The sequence below is a fragment of the Aethalodelphis obliquidens genome, unplaced genomic scaffold, assembly GCF_003676395.1.
Source record: "Aethalodelphis obliquidens isolate GAN/ISIS:26980383/991018 unplaced genomic scaffold, ASM367639v1 scaffold8, whole genome shotgun sequence".
Taxonomy (NCBI): Eukaryota; Metazoa; Chordata; class Mammalia; order Artiodactyla; family Delphinidae; genus Aethalodelphis; species Aethalodelphis obliquidens.
Window position 1 is genome coordinate 18,102,546 of NW_020837952.1, and position 17,115 is coordinate 18,119,660.

General features: G+C 44.2%; 1 protein-coding gene across 1 annotated transcript in view; it reads left to right on the plus strand.

The window, feature by feature from the left end:
- The window catches only part of MYRFL (myelin regulatory factor like), a 117,482-nt gene that overhangs the window by 66,698 nt on the left and 33,669 nt on the right, over window positions 1–17,115 (plus strand). Inside the window, exons 11-13 of the mRNA XM_027106999.1 lie at window positions 5,101–5,301; window positions 11,531–11,639; window positions 12,428–12,537. Coding sequence (XP_026962800.1) covers window positions 5,101–5,301; window positions 11,531–11,639; window positions 12,428–12,537 — 420 coding nt within the window. The remainder of the gene's footprint in view (window positions 1–5,100; window positions 5,302–11,530; window positions 11,640–12,427; window positions 12,538–17,115) is intronic.

A 17,115-nucleotide genomic window follows, 5' to 3' on the forward strand; every position in this document is an offset into this window, starting at 1 on the left:
GAAAATGGTTTACGATGGGCACGTCCGCTTACGTGGCTGTTAAACTTTGGCCTGGGGACAAGATCTGCCCATCTGGGGAAGTGAGTCTTCCCTTGCTTGCCTTGAGCTATTCTGAAACAAAGGACCCTCTGTGTAATTCTTCCAGTCAATAAAAAATAAGGCATCTGTTAGTGGAACTCTTGACACTGCATCTCAGAGTTTCAGTGGAAGTAAAGTAATGATGGAAATGAGGTAAAGCACTGATGCTGAGGGCCGGTGATGTGCCTGCCCGCATGCACGCCCTGGGCTGTGTTTTTATGGGGCCTGATCTAAGCTGTGGCAGAACAGCCTGCCTCGCGGCAAAGGCAGGTGGGGTCCCCTCCTTTGGTCATGAGCCGAGGGCAGAGGTTCCTGCCCTTCCCTCAGAAGGGGTCAGAGGGGTCTTTGACGCCTTACCTGATGTAATCTGGGATTGCTTTGCTGCGCTAACAAATCCGGTTTAAGTCAAGTCTGGAAACCTAGGTTGCTTACTTTTTCTGATTCCTCACAGGAAGGAATAAAGACAGACAACGCCTTTCTTTTCAGAGTTAGGGTAGATTGGATATCATGAAAGTGCCTCTCTGAGCTGTAGAATTCATGCTTGAGTCAGGCAGTCTGCTAGTCACCTGCATACTTAAATAATTTACCTGGTATTGAGGTTTCTCCATTTCCTGCTGACAGCCCCTGCAAAGCTATACTTTGGCTGCTGTGCGAGTCTACACAGCAGCATCGTGAGAGGGGCCGCACCCCTGGACATTCTGTTACCAGCACTCTCTGTTAACGGGCACCTTCTCGTATCCAAAGCACAATAATTTCACTCATAATGATGACTTTGAGAAGTTGAAAGTGTCTGTAATTTATGTTAAGTATGAATACTAAAAAAATAAATAAATTAGTATAGATTTGGTGTCATATTATTCACTACGTTTTTATTTTTTTAAAATGATTGTATTCCAGATTCAATGGCTTTCTTCCAGCCATAATTTTTGGTTAAAGGGAATACCCTATTCTATATGTGTGCTGGGTAACACAAGGGTTACCTTAACAACAATGAGGAAAAAATGATAGTAATAATATCTTCCCCTCAAACTGGAAGTATCTTATTGATATTATTTCATTCTAACCCCAAAACGCTGAGTGAAAATGAATGCAGACTTTTGAATTTGTTTAATCATATAATGTTTAAACCAACCAAGAGAAAAACTGAATTTAAGAAATGGCATTATTGGTTGAATCAGTGAGTTTTAGAAATGTCCCCAGAGCACACGTCTTGCCCCTGAGATTCTAGAGGGCACTAAACAGGTATATGTATCATGGGTTGAGCAGAGGGCAGACCAGTCTACATTCTATAAAAAAGCTAGATGTGCCCTCTTGGGTCACGGTCTGGGTCTGTTAGTTTGAGTTCTAGAACGAAGGAAGAAAAATGTGACAATTAAGACATTACAAGACCTGACCACATTACATGGAGACCTGCAAATTGCATTCAGCAGATCCAGATTCATTTTGAGACCTAAGAGTCATTTCTCCCCATAGCAGAAATTAACATAAGGGCAATTGTATGAAGGCAGGAGTAGATGAATTTTAGGGCTGCAGGAGGGGTTCAGGAGACCAGGCTGGTCAGAATTCTCCTTGGAGAGAGAATGGTGGGCAGGACCCAGCAATTACTCATCCGGGTTGTCAATCAAAACAGCTTTGGAAATATATTTTGGTCCCATACTGTAAACTGACCAATTTAATGGAAATTAAAATTTACTCCAAAGAACAGATTTATTTCCCAGGTCTTTGTTTTGGGGAGCATTCCCCAGCAGGATTCCTTCAGATTCTCCTTGTTAATGACTAGGCTTCCCTTCAGCTCTACTTTTCTTCTAAAACACATAATTAAACCTGGTTTGAAGCAGGAGGGATGATTATTTTTGTCTGCCTTTGACTGCCTTTCAAAGACACGCCAGGGTTTCCTAGTTTTGAACACTAATAAATTATTCCAGTTATCTTCCAGAATAATAGAAATGGGAACGTCCCCCAAAAGTCCTCCTTTATTGCTCTGCAACCGCAGGGTCGTGAAGGTGGGAAACCAACACCAAGGGCCAGGAGAGACAAGGGAAGCGATGCAGTTGCAAGGATGGCAAGGTATGCGGGGAGAGCAGAGCCATTTCAGGTGCCATCTCAGTTTTCACTGGCTCTTGCCCATTTCTGACCACAAATCTCCCTTCCCTTTCCCAACACACTAGAGCTACACACACACACGCACGCACACACACGCACACCTCCTCTGGAGTTCAGTTGAATTTTTATTTACCCAAAGGAATCAGTGTGTGGAGCAATGTCTGTTTCACTCTGCAGTTGGGATTCAACAGAACCGTCTACTAACTATGAAAGGGGTAACTCATGACCCCTTTCATAGTAGTAGCAGGGAAGTAGTGTATGACATAAAGAAGTCCTTCTTAAACTTTATGGAGAATAAGAATACCCTGGAGAGCTTGTGAAAACACAGATACCTGGGTCCCACCTCCACAATTTTTGATTCAGTAGGTTGGAGATGTCTGAGAATATGCATTTCTAACAAGCTTCCTGGAGACGCTGATACTGCTGGCCTGTGGACCACACTTAGAGTAGCATCGGTAGATAGCATTTCTAGGCCCATTTTCGATAGTCTTTGCACAAGGTACAAGAATGAATTTCTTATGAACTGCCTTCCTCAGCTCAAGCTTTCCTATTATGCTCTTTGACTGCTCTTCAGAAGCCCAAACAATGGTAAAGCAAAGAAATTCCAGCTTTCCATTCCAAACTTGAATGGCCTCAAATTACTACTAGTGTTTCCTATTCCAAGCATCTGCAGGGGGCACCATTTACATTGTATTCTTTGTGAACAGAGTTCCCTTGGAATTGTGCAGCTCTGCAGATGCATTACTGAGAGCAGATTCATTGAGTGTAGGTTGAATGGTTGTTACTCTGCACAGCAGAGTGTGTGGAGGATGAACTTGAGACTATGCATCCTCATTTTTACGAAGTGTTCGTGCATACGTGATTTCATTTAATTCCCACAGCCCTGTGAGAGATAGGTAAAGAAGACACTATTATCTTTATTCTTCAGGGGAGAAAACTGGTACAGAAAGGTCAAGTAACTGTCCCAAAGTCACACAGCTAGTTTGTGTCACAATATAGACTAGAATGTTCGGGTCTTCCCTAAATATATGAGGCTGTGTGATAAATAATAAAAGTATTTTAGAAACTGTAATTCATTCTGATGTTTGATAGCAATCAACCACTATTGGGCCACATCTGAACACAACTTCATGACTCCAGAATGTTTTTCTGTGATTCCATTTCAGTTTGCTTTGACCCATTAACATTCTGGATACCAGAGAAGGGAAATAAGTTCACACATTTTATAATAACATTTCGCATTACTGATGAGGACTCCTCCTTAGGGCTCTATATTTAAACCATTGTAGATATGTGACCCTTTCCAAAATGATTTGAATATGTTTTAGAGATTTGAGTTTTCATTTGATGAAATCCAAGTGAGATGGTTGTAATTGTTCCCCAAAATCAAATCTACTTATATCCGCTGTTCCAGTACTGTCAGGTTACAAACAGGATAATAATTATCCCAAAGCTCATTAAGAAAAAGAAAATCCATCACTGTCCTATTCTCTTCCTTGAAGTGGCTCATTATGTTCAGAGCAGAGGAAAATGCATCAACATTTTATATGGCATACCTTTGGATTTAGTTGATTGCTCGCTATAAAAGGATTTGAGTCAAAGCCAATTTGCCATTCACCACCAAGGAGGCTCTAGGGATCTTGCGGAAAAGCTCTTTGTTCAAGTGAATTCACACAAAATAATGTTCAAAGTTGTTACTTTATATTCTTTCCCTGCTTTTGTCTATCCAGTGTCAATAGTTGAGTCTTCCAAGCAGCTCAGGGTTCAGACAGGTAGGAATGAAACAGGAAGTTGCACACACCTAAGTTTTTTAACTGAACCCAAACTTAGATCTGAACTTTGAGATTTCTTTTAATTATTATTTGTAAATTGGTAACGCATGCCTATGGTAAAAACATTCAAATAATACCAAGAGAGTAAGAGGAGGATAGGTCACAATTTAAAAAACAAATTAATTTGTTGTGAGGATTTTGGTGGATTCATAGATCCCTACTTAAAGATATGTGGAAATATATTCAGTGGCAACAGGGAAATGGGGAGGAGGGAAGGCAGTACAGTGGAAAATTCTTCGGCAAAAAAAATTTATGTAACAGTAAAATCTCCAGAACTTTCTCTAGTCTAATAGATTCACTTGGATTTTCTTTGAAGACTGCATTTGGCCAGGGCTTTTTTAGGCAATACCGCAAAACTCAAAGTTAGAATCATTATTTAATAATCAAAGGAAGCATAATCGCAGCTCTAGAACTCATTAGCTTTGTGGCCTTGGGCAATCTGTTTATTCCTTCAGAGTCTCAGCCTCAGTAAAAGGAAGATAATGGTCCTATCGCATGGAATTGGGGTGTGGATTAGCACACAGCAGATGCAGCTGTTACAGTTCTTCTGTCAGAATCATCTGTGTTTAGGGAATAGCTGAGGTGTACTAAATATATTTGTATTGTCATTTGCTTGTCAATTGTGTATGAAATCATAAACATGAAGGTGTTTTGAAACTATGGAAGGGCTAGCTAAATGCAAGGGTTTTTTTGAAATTATCTGAGCTTTAATAAACTTGTGAGATTTTCTGATGTAATATTCTGGTTTTAAATCATTATTATTATTCTCCCTGAAAAAATACTCATTTTGAGTGTTCTTCTCCTTATCATCCACCTACTATAACTGACACATTCTCAATTCCATATAGAGACTGGACATTGCAAACCAAGACACGCTGAGCTTCTGCTGGTGGGGGCAGAACAGTTAGGAGAGCCTCCCTGGCTCTCCTGGGGTCACAGTTATTCGGATATGTCAGAGTGTCCCATCCAACATGTGATTCTCAAGTGAAAGACTTGGCTAACATTCTGTTTTCCTTTGAGGAATAGAGCGATCATCTATTCCTGCATCTATAACTTTAATTGTAATATATTTATGTATTTTCTCCAGGCCTCCAACCCTGGGCAATTTGAAAATGACATTGATGCATTATGGCAGCGAGGACAAGTTCCAGAATCTGTTGTTTGTCATGGTCGAGTGGGCATAAACACAGATGCACCGGACGAAGCCCTGGTTGTCTGTGGCAACATGAAAGTGATGGGGACGATTATGCATCCCTCTGACAGCCGGGCGAAGCAGAACATCCAGGAGGTAAGCGCGGGGCGGGCCTCGGACACCTCCTCTGACACCCGAGTCAGGAGTTCTGGGCCCTCCTGGCCCCCGACACGCCTGGCACAAGGCATCTCTCCATGTCACCTGTTGGTGTGAGACGAACATGCTGCTTAACAGTTACAAGTGTTGGAGTCGTTAGGCATCTCTGCTGAAATTGTAAAGCAGTTCCTACCCAAGAGAGTGCACTTACCTGCCGGGAGCAGTGGCCATGGCAGCACAGCACTGGCTTCACAAGCAGGAAATCTCTGAGTTATTTCCCACAGGCCGTTGCCTTTCCATTGTCAACTGCTGGAGCTTGCCTTTTCCTTTCCATCTCCAAACTTCCATCTCCTTGTTCATCTTTCAAACGCTGTCTCAGTCCAGTTCCTGCCCATGTTTCTCCTGGACCTCTCCAGCCCCTTCCTCCCGGAGTCCCTGGCACCAGGCCTGCCAGCCACTGTCTTCCCCACTCAGCATCCTTCTCTGAGGAGCAGTTAGAGAAACTCCACCTCCTCACGCCTCACTCGGGCAATCCCATTTCCCCAGGTTACGGGTCAAGACTTTCTCCTCCTGCGGGGAGGCAGGCGCCTAGTGGCAATCAGAAGTCAGGCCCCGAAACCAGGAGGCGGCTCATCCACTTCGGACTTGCCTGGATAAAACGCCTAACCTCGCCGAAACTCAGTGTCCTTATCTATAAGATGGAAATGGTGCCTCTCTGCCTGGACCCACAGAGTCTTTAATAATTTTTAACCCATCGAGATAATAAGTACTGAATCATCTCCGAAAGTCACAACTGCTATGAAGACCTAAGGGATCCCGATGACGATGCCAGGTGACTCCTGGTTCCACCATTCAATTCTGTGTCCCATTCAGTGCGTCTGCCACCTCCCCACCTTGTCACTCACACTGCTTCTCCTGTAAACATTTTCGAGGCAGGGTGGCAGAATAGTTTTTAAGCCTCATTTCCTTATTCTTTCTTAGTTAATAGGAGACTTAATCTGTAAATCATTGGCCATTCTTCCAGACTGCATTCCTTTCCCAGTGCAAATCTGCACTGGTTTTTCTAAACCAGCCAAGGAATGTCCTCGTTGGCTGAGAGGATTCCAAAGAATGGTTGTAATTGTAGACTTTTATACTGATCGCAAAGCTGCGGTTCGTGTTCGAAGAGCTGTGACCTCCTAACCTGATGGGAACTCTCAGGGCTAGAAGGTTCTCACATACATTTCAAGATACAAGTCTTAGATACTGTGCCTCTGCCTTTTAGAAAGAAATGAACTGGCTGTGTTTCAGATCACACCAACTTAAACTTATCCTTGCAACTGGCTATACAATTCTCCACCAGGCCTTATCTAAATGTAAATGGAAGATGACAAGTGGGGAAAGTCCTCCACCACCACTCCTGCCACCACTGGGCTTTCCCCAGAACTTCTTTTACTAAACGTCCTCAAATGGTGTTCCTTGGTTTGAAGAAAACATATTGTCTCAAAATAACAAGGTTCCCTAGAACTTCTCAAATCCCTCTAGGAAGACTTCTCCATGAAGTGAAATGTCACTTAATCCAGGCTCTCGACATGAAGTTCCTGTATCGCCTTCCTGCTCACAGAAGCAGGAGGAAATAAAGAGGAGGTGGTCTCTGGTTAGAAGGCAGAGTTTTAGTCCTGATTCTGGCACCCACTCGCCCAGGAACTTTGGCCCAGACACGCTCTATGACTCTACTCTTCTCTGAACAGGGAATGCCCATATTTACTCACGTTAAGAACTTTTTCTAAGCTCATATACGGGAAACATTTTTTAGCTGTATAAGGCTAAGCAAATAGATATTACTATTATTTACTTGCAAAAAATGCAAATTACATGTAATTCATCTATTAAGTTATTTCACATTAATATATTTGTCCTTAATAATTTGTCCACATTTATGAAATACATGTTTCTAGAAATCTTGTCTATCCTATTCACCATTTATTACAGACAAGAGACATGATGGTAATGTTGATGATGGTGCTGACAGATGTGTGAACTTCATCTTCACCTCTCTCTGACTCAGTTTTTCCAACTTTTAAAAGAAGGCCATTCTTCCAAATGTGCTGGGAAGTGAACCTTTGGTTGACCTGATTGCAAGCGTAGGACTGGAGGCATTTCCCATCAAGGACGCACGGCAGCCAGAGCTGGCTTCTGAATTAGCTGCTGTGAGACAACTGTAGTGGCCAAACATGTTGCCTGATACCGTGTTGGGAGGATGAACATCCGTTGCTGCCGTGCCTGACCCTGCGTCTCCTCGCTCAAGGCAGCGAACGTGGCTTTGCAGATATTAAGCACACAAGCACTCTGCGTGGAGAGGCCTGGAGGAGATCTCTGGGGCTCATCTGGACACACATCTAAGACACAGAGACAATAAAGCAGATATGACTGAAACCTGTGAAACGGAGGCACTGGGAAATGAGGTCAGCTTCGGGGAAGAGCAGTTTCACTTACCCAGACTTGGTGTTTACAGAGGTGATGATAGACTGGAGAGGAAATGCAGCTTTTACAAGCAAAAATTAGGGTGAAAAGGGTATGCTGCAAACCAAAGGGGCGTGAAGAACAGCAATGTCAATGCAAAAAAAAGGAAGTTGAATGTTGAATGCACCAAATTCTGTGGTGAAGGCTGAAAATAAGGCAGCAAACGGCTAAAAAGAAAAGGCAGGGGGAAAAAGATCAGTGAAGGTGAAATGCTCAAAGGTAATTTCTCCCAAGCGCACCAGCAGTAAACTAGTTAAAGACAAATGTGTGAAGAGCTCAAGAAAGTCAAACATGCAAAGTCTCCCCTCAGGGCCACGAGCCAAATGCAGAAGTTCAGGGTGAGCCAATGCCATTCAAGCTGCTCCTGATGGGAGACTGATAGTCCGGGCTGCGGGCCATGGGTAATGAGATATCCCTCCCTGAACGGACTGGAGTTCACGGTCTACAATGTCTTCTCTGCGGTGAAAGGCTTGAGTTAAGAGACAGAAACCTTGGGTGTGAGGCAGCATGACAGCGATGGCCCTTTGCATTCATGGTCAAAACTTTCCAAAATTGCTGTGGGCAAGATCAGATTAGACACCCAAGTTCACTTCCTACCCTCTTACTCAGCACACATGGATGAGCAAGGCATGGTGTTGAGTCGTGGCCTTTGTACAGTTCTTAGTAGAGGATTCCAAGGGGGCACAGTCCTTGCCTCAAGTGTTTTTCCTGGGCCAAGAGTACAGGCCATAGGGAGCATGCAATACAAGCAGTTTATATTTAGCTTTGGAAAGTCTACAACACGGCATTAGAAATCACAAGAGCATTTCCTTAGAAAAAGATTGTTACAGAAGGTGTTTAGGTCCCCAAGCCAACCCTCAGAATTTTGTGTGGCCAAAAATCTGTCTGAAATACAGTGGTGGTAGTACTAGCGAACCTAACTGCTATGTCTAGGAATATGTCTTTGGGGAAAATGCAGTCAAGGATCCAACTTAGACAGCAGGGGTCATTTTCCCTCTGTGTAGCCTGGACAGTTGGAGTGAAGGGCACATCCTCCTCTGCTTTCCCCTTGCAGCAAATGAACTGACACTGCCTCTGCTTTGGTCTCTGATGGGGCCTCATGCAGGAACCAAGGGGATAATGAGAAGCAGGCAGGTGGGCACGGGACCCCCAGAGTGCAGGGAGTGGGGAACAGGGCAGGGCCTGGCTAGTGCAAGGCCAGACTAGCCGGCTCCTGACTGACCCCCTGCCTTTGATTCTGTTAGCATCAGGGATTGTTCTGCCATTTCACTACCTCCATTCTTTCATTCCTTCTTTCCTTCATTCAAAGTTTGGGTGCCTGTTACCTGTCAGACACTGTGCTAGGCACTGTGCAGGTCCTAAGACAAACAAAACACAGGCCTCACCCTCAGGAAAGGAACTTTCTTAAAATTTAAGCTCCAAATAAGAAAAACTCATTGAATCTCCAGGGCCTGGCATAGTATCTGGCACATAGTAGCTACTCATTAAATATTTGTTGAATGAATGTAGGAGCTCAGAGTGACAGGTGTATGCACAGGGCAATATGAGATTGTGACTGTTCCTTCCTAGCATGGCCTGCAAGGCCCTCCCTGCTCTGACCTTGATCTTTACAGTCTAGTCACGCCAAACCCTGCCTTGGTTGTGCAGGCATAATTCAGGGGATTTGCTGCCTCAGGACTTGGCTTATGGTGTTCTTTCTGCCCAGCATCCTTATCTTAGTCTTACCCTTTCCACCCTCTTCCCCACCCTTCATCTTTCCCTGACTAACTCCTATCTTAAAGTTATTAATTTATTTTATAAATATTAGTTAAGCACCTACTACATGCAAGGAATGGTACTAGAAACCGGTGATGTGGTGACGAACAGAAAATCATGGCCTCAAATATGTCCTTGCCCTCATGGGGTGTTTATTCTGTAGGAGAAGACAGATAGTAAAAGTGACTCACTAGTTGTCTGGTGGTAACTTTGATTAATGCTATGAAGGAAAAGAACGGGTGCCATTAGCACATAAGGCAGAGGGAAACTTCCTAGTCTTGGAGGTCAAGCAATCCTTCTCTGGTGAAGAGGTGTTTTAAATGGGGAGAGGCGGAGGTAGAGGAGTGGAAGGGAAGAGCTTCTGAGGCAGGGAAATGCCCTGAGCAGGGGCCTTGTAGTGAAAGGGGCAGAGCGTGTTTGAGAACTGAAACAAGCCGAGATCTCGGTTGGGCTTCACCATCTCTGGGAAGCCTTCTTTTACAGTCCCCTGATAATCTTTTAGGTGCTTCCTTGGAGTTGCCATGATTCTCTGTTCATAACTCCATCATCACCCTGCATTTCTCACATTGTAATATAATCTTATGGGATGAGTCTGTTTTCCTGTCTAGACCATGAACTTTAAAAAGGCAATCATTTTGAAGTTCCAACACTCAGGGTAGTGCCTGGTATGTTGAAGGTGATTGGTAAATATTAGTCAAATGAAGCAATGAATGAAAGAACTGAACCAAGCTTTTGATAACAGCAATGATCAAAACAGCAGTGAGCTCAAAATTAGACTCCCCAGCAAGTACCTGAACTAAAGTTAGTCCATTTATCCAGTTAAGCACAAAGTCACAACATTTGATAACCCACCAAACTGGTGAAGGAAAGAGAACCTTTATGATATTGGAGGAACTTTCCTGCTCACTTGACAGAGTGGGTCCAGGGAGGGGTTCAGGGCCAAAGCAGGGGTTTCTTAAAACAACAGAAAAGCATTTCTGGTTGCTCCAACATATGGATGAATGTCCAGGCGGTATATTTTTAATTGCCAAGAGACAACTGGTTTCATAATCCAGTTATGTTCTCTAAAAGAAAATTTAAGGACCCACATAGGACTGCCAACTTTTTACTTGTGGAATAAGGTCATTAAAAAAAATCAATCATGCTATTACCATGAATTCATTAAAAAAAAACCTCAAAAGGGAAGCCTTTGAATCAGCACATTTAGCTTTAGGAAAAATCCACTGTATTGTCTTTATTATTAGCATTTTGCTGGGACCCAGTGAAATTTTTTTTGAGGAACTTGCAGTGACAGTTCTGAGTGCTTTTAACTACCTGTGAGAGTGGTTGGCTCCAAGGAGGACACCATCGCTGACCAGGGGGGTCTGGGGGAGAAGCCATCTGTAGGAATGTAGCCTGGATTTTGAGGGACCAGCAGATGGGTAATCCGGGCTAGCAAACTGCCACTTGAAACAATTTTCTCCAGCCAAGATGTCCATAAGCAATTCAATGATGTACGATATACCCATTCTTAATAGGTTGTTACTTAAACTAAGCACTGCATTTTTAATTTATAAATACAAGGTCAGCCTGTATTTCTTAGCTGCTTATATTGCATGCTCAATTGGAAATGATACCTTGCTATCCTGGACAGAAATTGTTTCTCTCCAAGGTGATCAACCCCCATTCTCAGAAGGACGGTTCAACTCTCAGTGGACAGAAGTGAGGCCAGAGTAATGAATGAGGGAGGTTTTGCCCTGTAATTTAGCCACATAAACTCTGGCTCAGTTTATAAGTCAGTGGATGGAAGTCGCCGACATGAACCTTGAAACTTTTGCTTCTTGGAGGAGAAAAACATAAATTTCTCTTAAAATAGTTTGGGCAAGAGGAAAGGACATTCCCAGCATTCTTCATCTCTCTGGGCCACTCTGGGCCTTGATTCGAATAGCAACTATCTAAGCGGGTGAAATCTGATCTTCTTTAATTAAATTAGGTTGACACAAATGAACAGCTGAGAAGAATAGCCCAAATGAGGATTGTCGAATACGACTACAAGCCTGAATTCGCATCTGCGATGGGAATAAACACTGCCCATCAAACAGGTACACACACAGCTCCCTTCTTAATTTTATACTGTCAGCTATTAATGTTCTAGTTCCCTCTTCACCTGGAGGCTGCATGCTATGGCACTTGACGACATCCTGTCGGTCTAACTTGTCCTCTGTGAAAGCCATAATCACCAGAGCAGGAAAAGTTAAAGAAATTTCTGTCATCTTTCCTCAACAGCCCCATCCCCACTCCTGCCCCCTAAGGTACCGGTGGAGGATTTTGAACACATTGTCTCCTTTCACTGGAGGCCTCTTGCTCATGGGATGAGGGCCGAGGGGCGGATGGCAGCGCAAACTGTATGACAGGCAGCACTGGGCAGCATCGGGATAGAGAGGGAAGGTGGCGGGACAGGCAGGTCCAGGTCAGAGAAGTGCAGAGTGATGTTCGTACTCCAGTCCAGGAATTCTAAAGAAAAAAGGACCATTTAGAGGGCAGGGCCCTCCTGCAGAAGAAGAAAGAAAATCAAGCCGATGCCCTAGCCTCACGTCTGTGTACAGGGATCTGAAGGTACTTAACCCCTTCCAACATTCGGCTCAGAGTCTCAAGAAAGAGTGGAGAAAACAACACTCCCTCTTTTAATCCTCTAGTGGTCCTTGGCTCCAAATTCCTCCTTTGCTTTTTAAATGCCTCGTAGATCAAAGCAAATGCTGAGGGGGGATAAGCATCTACTCGCAGAGGCATCCTGTGTAGTTGTCAGGGTTCCCATTCTGAGGTAGGCCTGGGAGGATTTTCTCCAGAAAGGTCTTTTCCTGACAAAACCTGTTGGAGTGTTTGTGTCTAGGGATGATCGCCCAGGAGGTGCGAGAGATCCTGCCCAGAGCCGTGAGGGAGGTTGGCCATGTCACCTGTGAAAACGGAGAGATGCTGGAGAACTTCCTCATGGTGGATAAGGTAACCCTGAACAGATACCTACCCTAGAGCTCTAACCGCACGGGCAAACCCCCTTCTGTGGTATCACAATGCACGGAACATCCACTGAGTTGTGGAGTAAGTAGGTATCAGTTATCCCACACTGGTCATAGGTACCCAAAAGAAGTCTCATAAGCGAAAAAGGAAAAAGGACTACGCAACAGTAAGCACTGGAATCCAGTGAGTCTTGTGGGAGGAACACCGGCCCTGGGACAGTCCACTGAGCAGAAGTGCCCTTCAAACAGGGACCAAACATCAGGAGAAATAGTGACAGCAAGTTCTGATTAGACTTTGTCTTGAAAAATGGAACTAAAACTTACGAAAGTGTCATTTCTCTCACATAAGATCATTTAAGTTATTAAAACAATGTGCTCCTCCTTAGAATGATTGAAGACTGAGTGAAGTGTTGAAATATTATGTTTTTTTTGGAGCATAGTTTTTCAACAAAACTATATGTTTAACGTCCGCAGCACAATCTTAAAGTGGGTCATTTTTACAAAGATATTCATGAGCCTCATCGTTTTTCCTCAAGGGCCTGTCAGAATTCTTTGATATTCAAATCATTCTCTTTGGAAGGAATGTCACCATCCTTGTAGATTATTTCCTCTTCGCTTGTTAAGGAGTCTACGCCTGCCATTTCCTCGCTTGCCGACGCTTTGGTTGTCATCTGAGTGGTTCTCCGAGATCACGTCTGTGAATTCTGTGAAACCTGCATCTTTTGCGAGGTTTGCAGATTCACTCTGCGGCTGATTTGCTTTATGTCACGTTATTATATTTGCTTCTGGAGGGAAGGCTGATAGGCACGGGGATTTCAGGGCAGTAGGTAGAGATGTGTGAGTGGAGACTAATTCGTAATTTGTCAGTTCCTCGGGGCAGTACTTCCCAAACTTCAAAGTGTACACGAATCAGTAAGGGAGTTATTAAAATGCAGATTCCGGTTCAGCAAGAATGGAGTGAGGCCTGAGATCCTGAGTTTCTGACCAGTCTCCAGGTGAAGCCAGTTTTGCCAGTCCTGCTGGTCAGCAAGGCGCACTTGGAGTAGCAAGGTAGCGGGTACGTCTGCATGTTGGGCCCTTCCACAGTCTCCTACCTACAAGCTCTTGGACAACAAATACTTCGATAACAGCGCCGGATGGCCTGCTCACTGGGCCGCAAGGGCCGAGTGGCAGAAGTCAAGTTACTTCCTCCTGTCTCCCAGGACCACATCCTCCACAGAAGAAATTCTTTGGTCTCTCACAGCAAGGCTATCACTTCGCTTGAGAGGTGTTACCATCAGAAATTTATCTTTTTTTAACTAAAATAATTGTTTTGGCCATGCCATGCAGCGGGTGGGATCTTAGTTCCCTGACCAGGGATCGAACCTGGGCCCCGGCACTGAGCACGCTGAGTCCTAACCACCGGACCACCAGGGAATTCCCCAGAAATTTATTTTTAATAATAAAACACAAGTTTTTTATGTAATTTGCTTAAAATATAAACTATTTTGTATATACTAAAATATAAGATATATTCAGAGGTATCTGTAAAATAAAATCACCCTCACTCTCTTGCATTTTCATAAGCTTCCTAGGTTGAGAGAAAAGAGCAGAGGCACAGCTGTCAGCCTCAGGGTACGGCCTTGGGAGTGTGTCACCAGGCGGCCAAGGTGGGGCTCTTGGGGTTTCATCTGGTAGCAGCTGTATCACTTCTGGGTGTGGCCCTTCCCTAGAACACTCAGCAAAGAGATTTCTATGTTTCCTGTGTAGGTAACGCCTGCCCGGGGCCTTAGGACCGTCACTGTTCAGCAAAATAATTAGTTCTCCCCTGGCCCAGTGTTTTCCCATTCCCAGGTGAGTTGAAGGGAGACAGTCAAGATGATTAGCAACAGGAGTTCCGAGGGCCAACCCCTCACTTTCCCAGGGGAGGTTACACCCGAAGTTCATTCCTAGGAAGTCAAGTGCAGAGACCTGGGAAAGCGGGGCGTGGCATTCCCGTTCCAGGCAGCCAGGTTCATTCATCACCTGAGGAGCAATCCATGCCAAGGGGGCACTGAGTTTATAAATAAGTAAAACTGACAGGAGTCCAGAATGGAAAAGGGGCGATTCTCTTAGTAACAGGATCTTGTAGTGATACAATCTGTGGTGACGTCACTAAGGCCACACCTCCATACTCCGAAGGCTGGCTTTCTTCTTTGGCTCACTTCTGTGGATAGACTTCAATTGCTGGTTTAATCCTCAACACTGTGGAATATCCCTCTTCTACATTATAAGTACTTCCCAGAATACCCTTTATTCTCTCATTAAGAACGCAGGGTATGTGGCTCCTGTTGTCCCGTGGTGCTCTTTGTTAACTGATAAGAAAGATGTACAGATAACCTCTTGCTTTCCTGGACTCTTCCTTATTCACGTGGGCGCCATGGCAACCTTGATTGCCACGCCCAGGGCTGTTGGTTTTCAAGACCTTTTCTAGGATTTCCCGGGCTTTGTGTGCTATAGTAACAGGTGGAGATCCAATTAAGATACAGTCTCTCCCTCTGCACTCCAGTTCTCTTCCCCCAAATGTCTCTTTTTTATAAGGAAATTCTCATTGAAGCTAAAATGCAAACTAGAACATGGAAATGTTAAAATGTTGTGCTCCGTGACTGCTGTATCATTTCCACATGTACTTTGCAACGTGGTGCCGAAATAGGAAAGAGAATGGCTGGATCTTTACAGCCTGTCCATACAACCAGCGAATGCTGGAGATCAGAGATGTCAGCCAGAGTTGGTACAAGCCATTTTTTTCTCTTCTTAACAGGAGAAATGACCTTGCAAGATAAACTTCTCTTATACAGGGTGATTTACTGCTTCTCATAAATTTCTCATGGTTCGTGTGGCCCAGTGAAAGTTCAGCCAGGGGAGGTAGACTGAAAGGACTCGGGGCTGATACTGAGAGCAAGGGGGCCTTAGAGTGGACACCATCGTCTCCTCCTGCATTCGACCACTGGGGCTCTGCTTTTTGGCGTGTTCATCTATCTCTTTACTTGGCAACTTTTAAATTTTGTTTCTGTGATTATTTGAGAACAGGTGGTTACATTTCCTGAGCATTATTATTAGGTGTACTTGGTGTAAGAAAAATGCACACAATAAATGTAAGAACTGCCTTAAACAAATTCACAACCGAGTCTATGTAAAGATGAGGTTCATCTTATCATTCACTAGCCTTGAATAATCTGTATGTGTGTGTTTCTAAGACTGCATGTCACAAGCCGCCCTGCCATAACTTAGTATGTGGCTACTTTTTACTCATTGATTCTATTTTTCCTGCAACCATAATGTGGCAGGGATTGTCTGTTTGAGTCATGAAAGGGTAAATAACACTTGGTTCCTATCTTCAAGTAGCTGACAGTCTAAGCAGGATGATGTGACAGGTACACAAGAAATAATGCTCTGAGTTACAACGTGAGACGTCATAAATCTGTGGGATGCATAAAGTGCCGCATCAGTTCAGAGGAAGGAGAGAGGCTCTCTGGAGACTAGGCAAGTGTTCTCAGATGGAAAGGAAGGGGGGAGATGGAGAGACAAGGGAAGGAAGACATTGGTGGACCGTGGGGACTGAGGGTGTAGCTGGCGGCAGTGGGGAGAGCATCACAAGAGGCCTCCCAAGCCTTCCTTTTTCTCATCCACGGGGTCCAGTTAGACAAGTCCTGCTGTTCTTACTGAGGTACTATCTCTTGTATATCACATTCTTTCTTTATTCTCTTTATTTTCTCCATTTTTATCCCTAGCTATTATAACAACCTCCTAACTGACCAGCTAGCTGCCAGTAGAATCATTTTCCTTCAAACCAAAACAAAACGAATCTCTGATCCTATAATCTCCCTTTCCCAGTTTTGGCTCTTCACTGGCTTATTATCATAACCCTCCACAATCTGGATGGAATCTTCTCTTTCTGACTCATTTCCTAACACTCATACCCCCCAACCCCCAAACACCTTCAGAATATGATGTGTCTGCGCACACACGCACAGTCTTGTTCCTAGCTGCTCCCCCGCCAGCCTTTTTTCTGTTCCTCACACTCCAAGTTTGTTTCTGCCTCGAGCTGTTCTGTTGATTGTTCTCTGCCACGAAGACTCTCCCTTCAGATGATCTCATCATTTGGATTGCAAAGCAAGACCTTCCCTGACCACCTTGTCTAAGAGTCTCCATGGCACTCGATTTCACCTTGTAAGATCCAGGGCCACCGCGAGGGTGTAGAGTGCCTTTGCAGTAATTAGAAAAAGGAGCTCCCTCTGGCTGGCGCAGACCTCGTCCTCCCCCTCAGCTGGGTCTCTGTGCAGGGGATACACTGCAGACTTGCTCACAGCAGCCTGGAGACTTCTGTCCCTAACGGAAATGATCTTGTTTACTTGCCTACTTGTTTTTTGCCAGTCTCCCTGGGTAGTTGTATGAGAACAAAAAAATCTTCTATATTTTTCAAAACTGTACCTCCAATACTTTATATGAGGTGTTAACCCCAGGGCTTAGAGTACTGGAGGAGTTCAACATATCTTGGTGGATCGAGTGAATGAATTCCGTGATGCCTGGATTGCTCCTGTCCTCA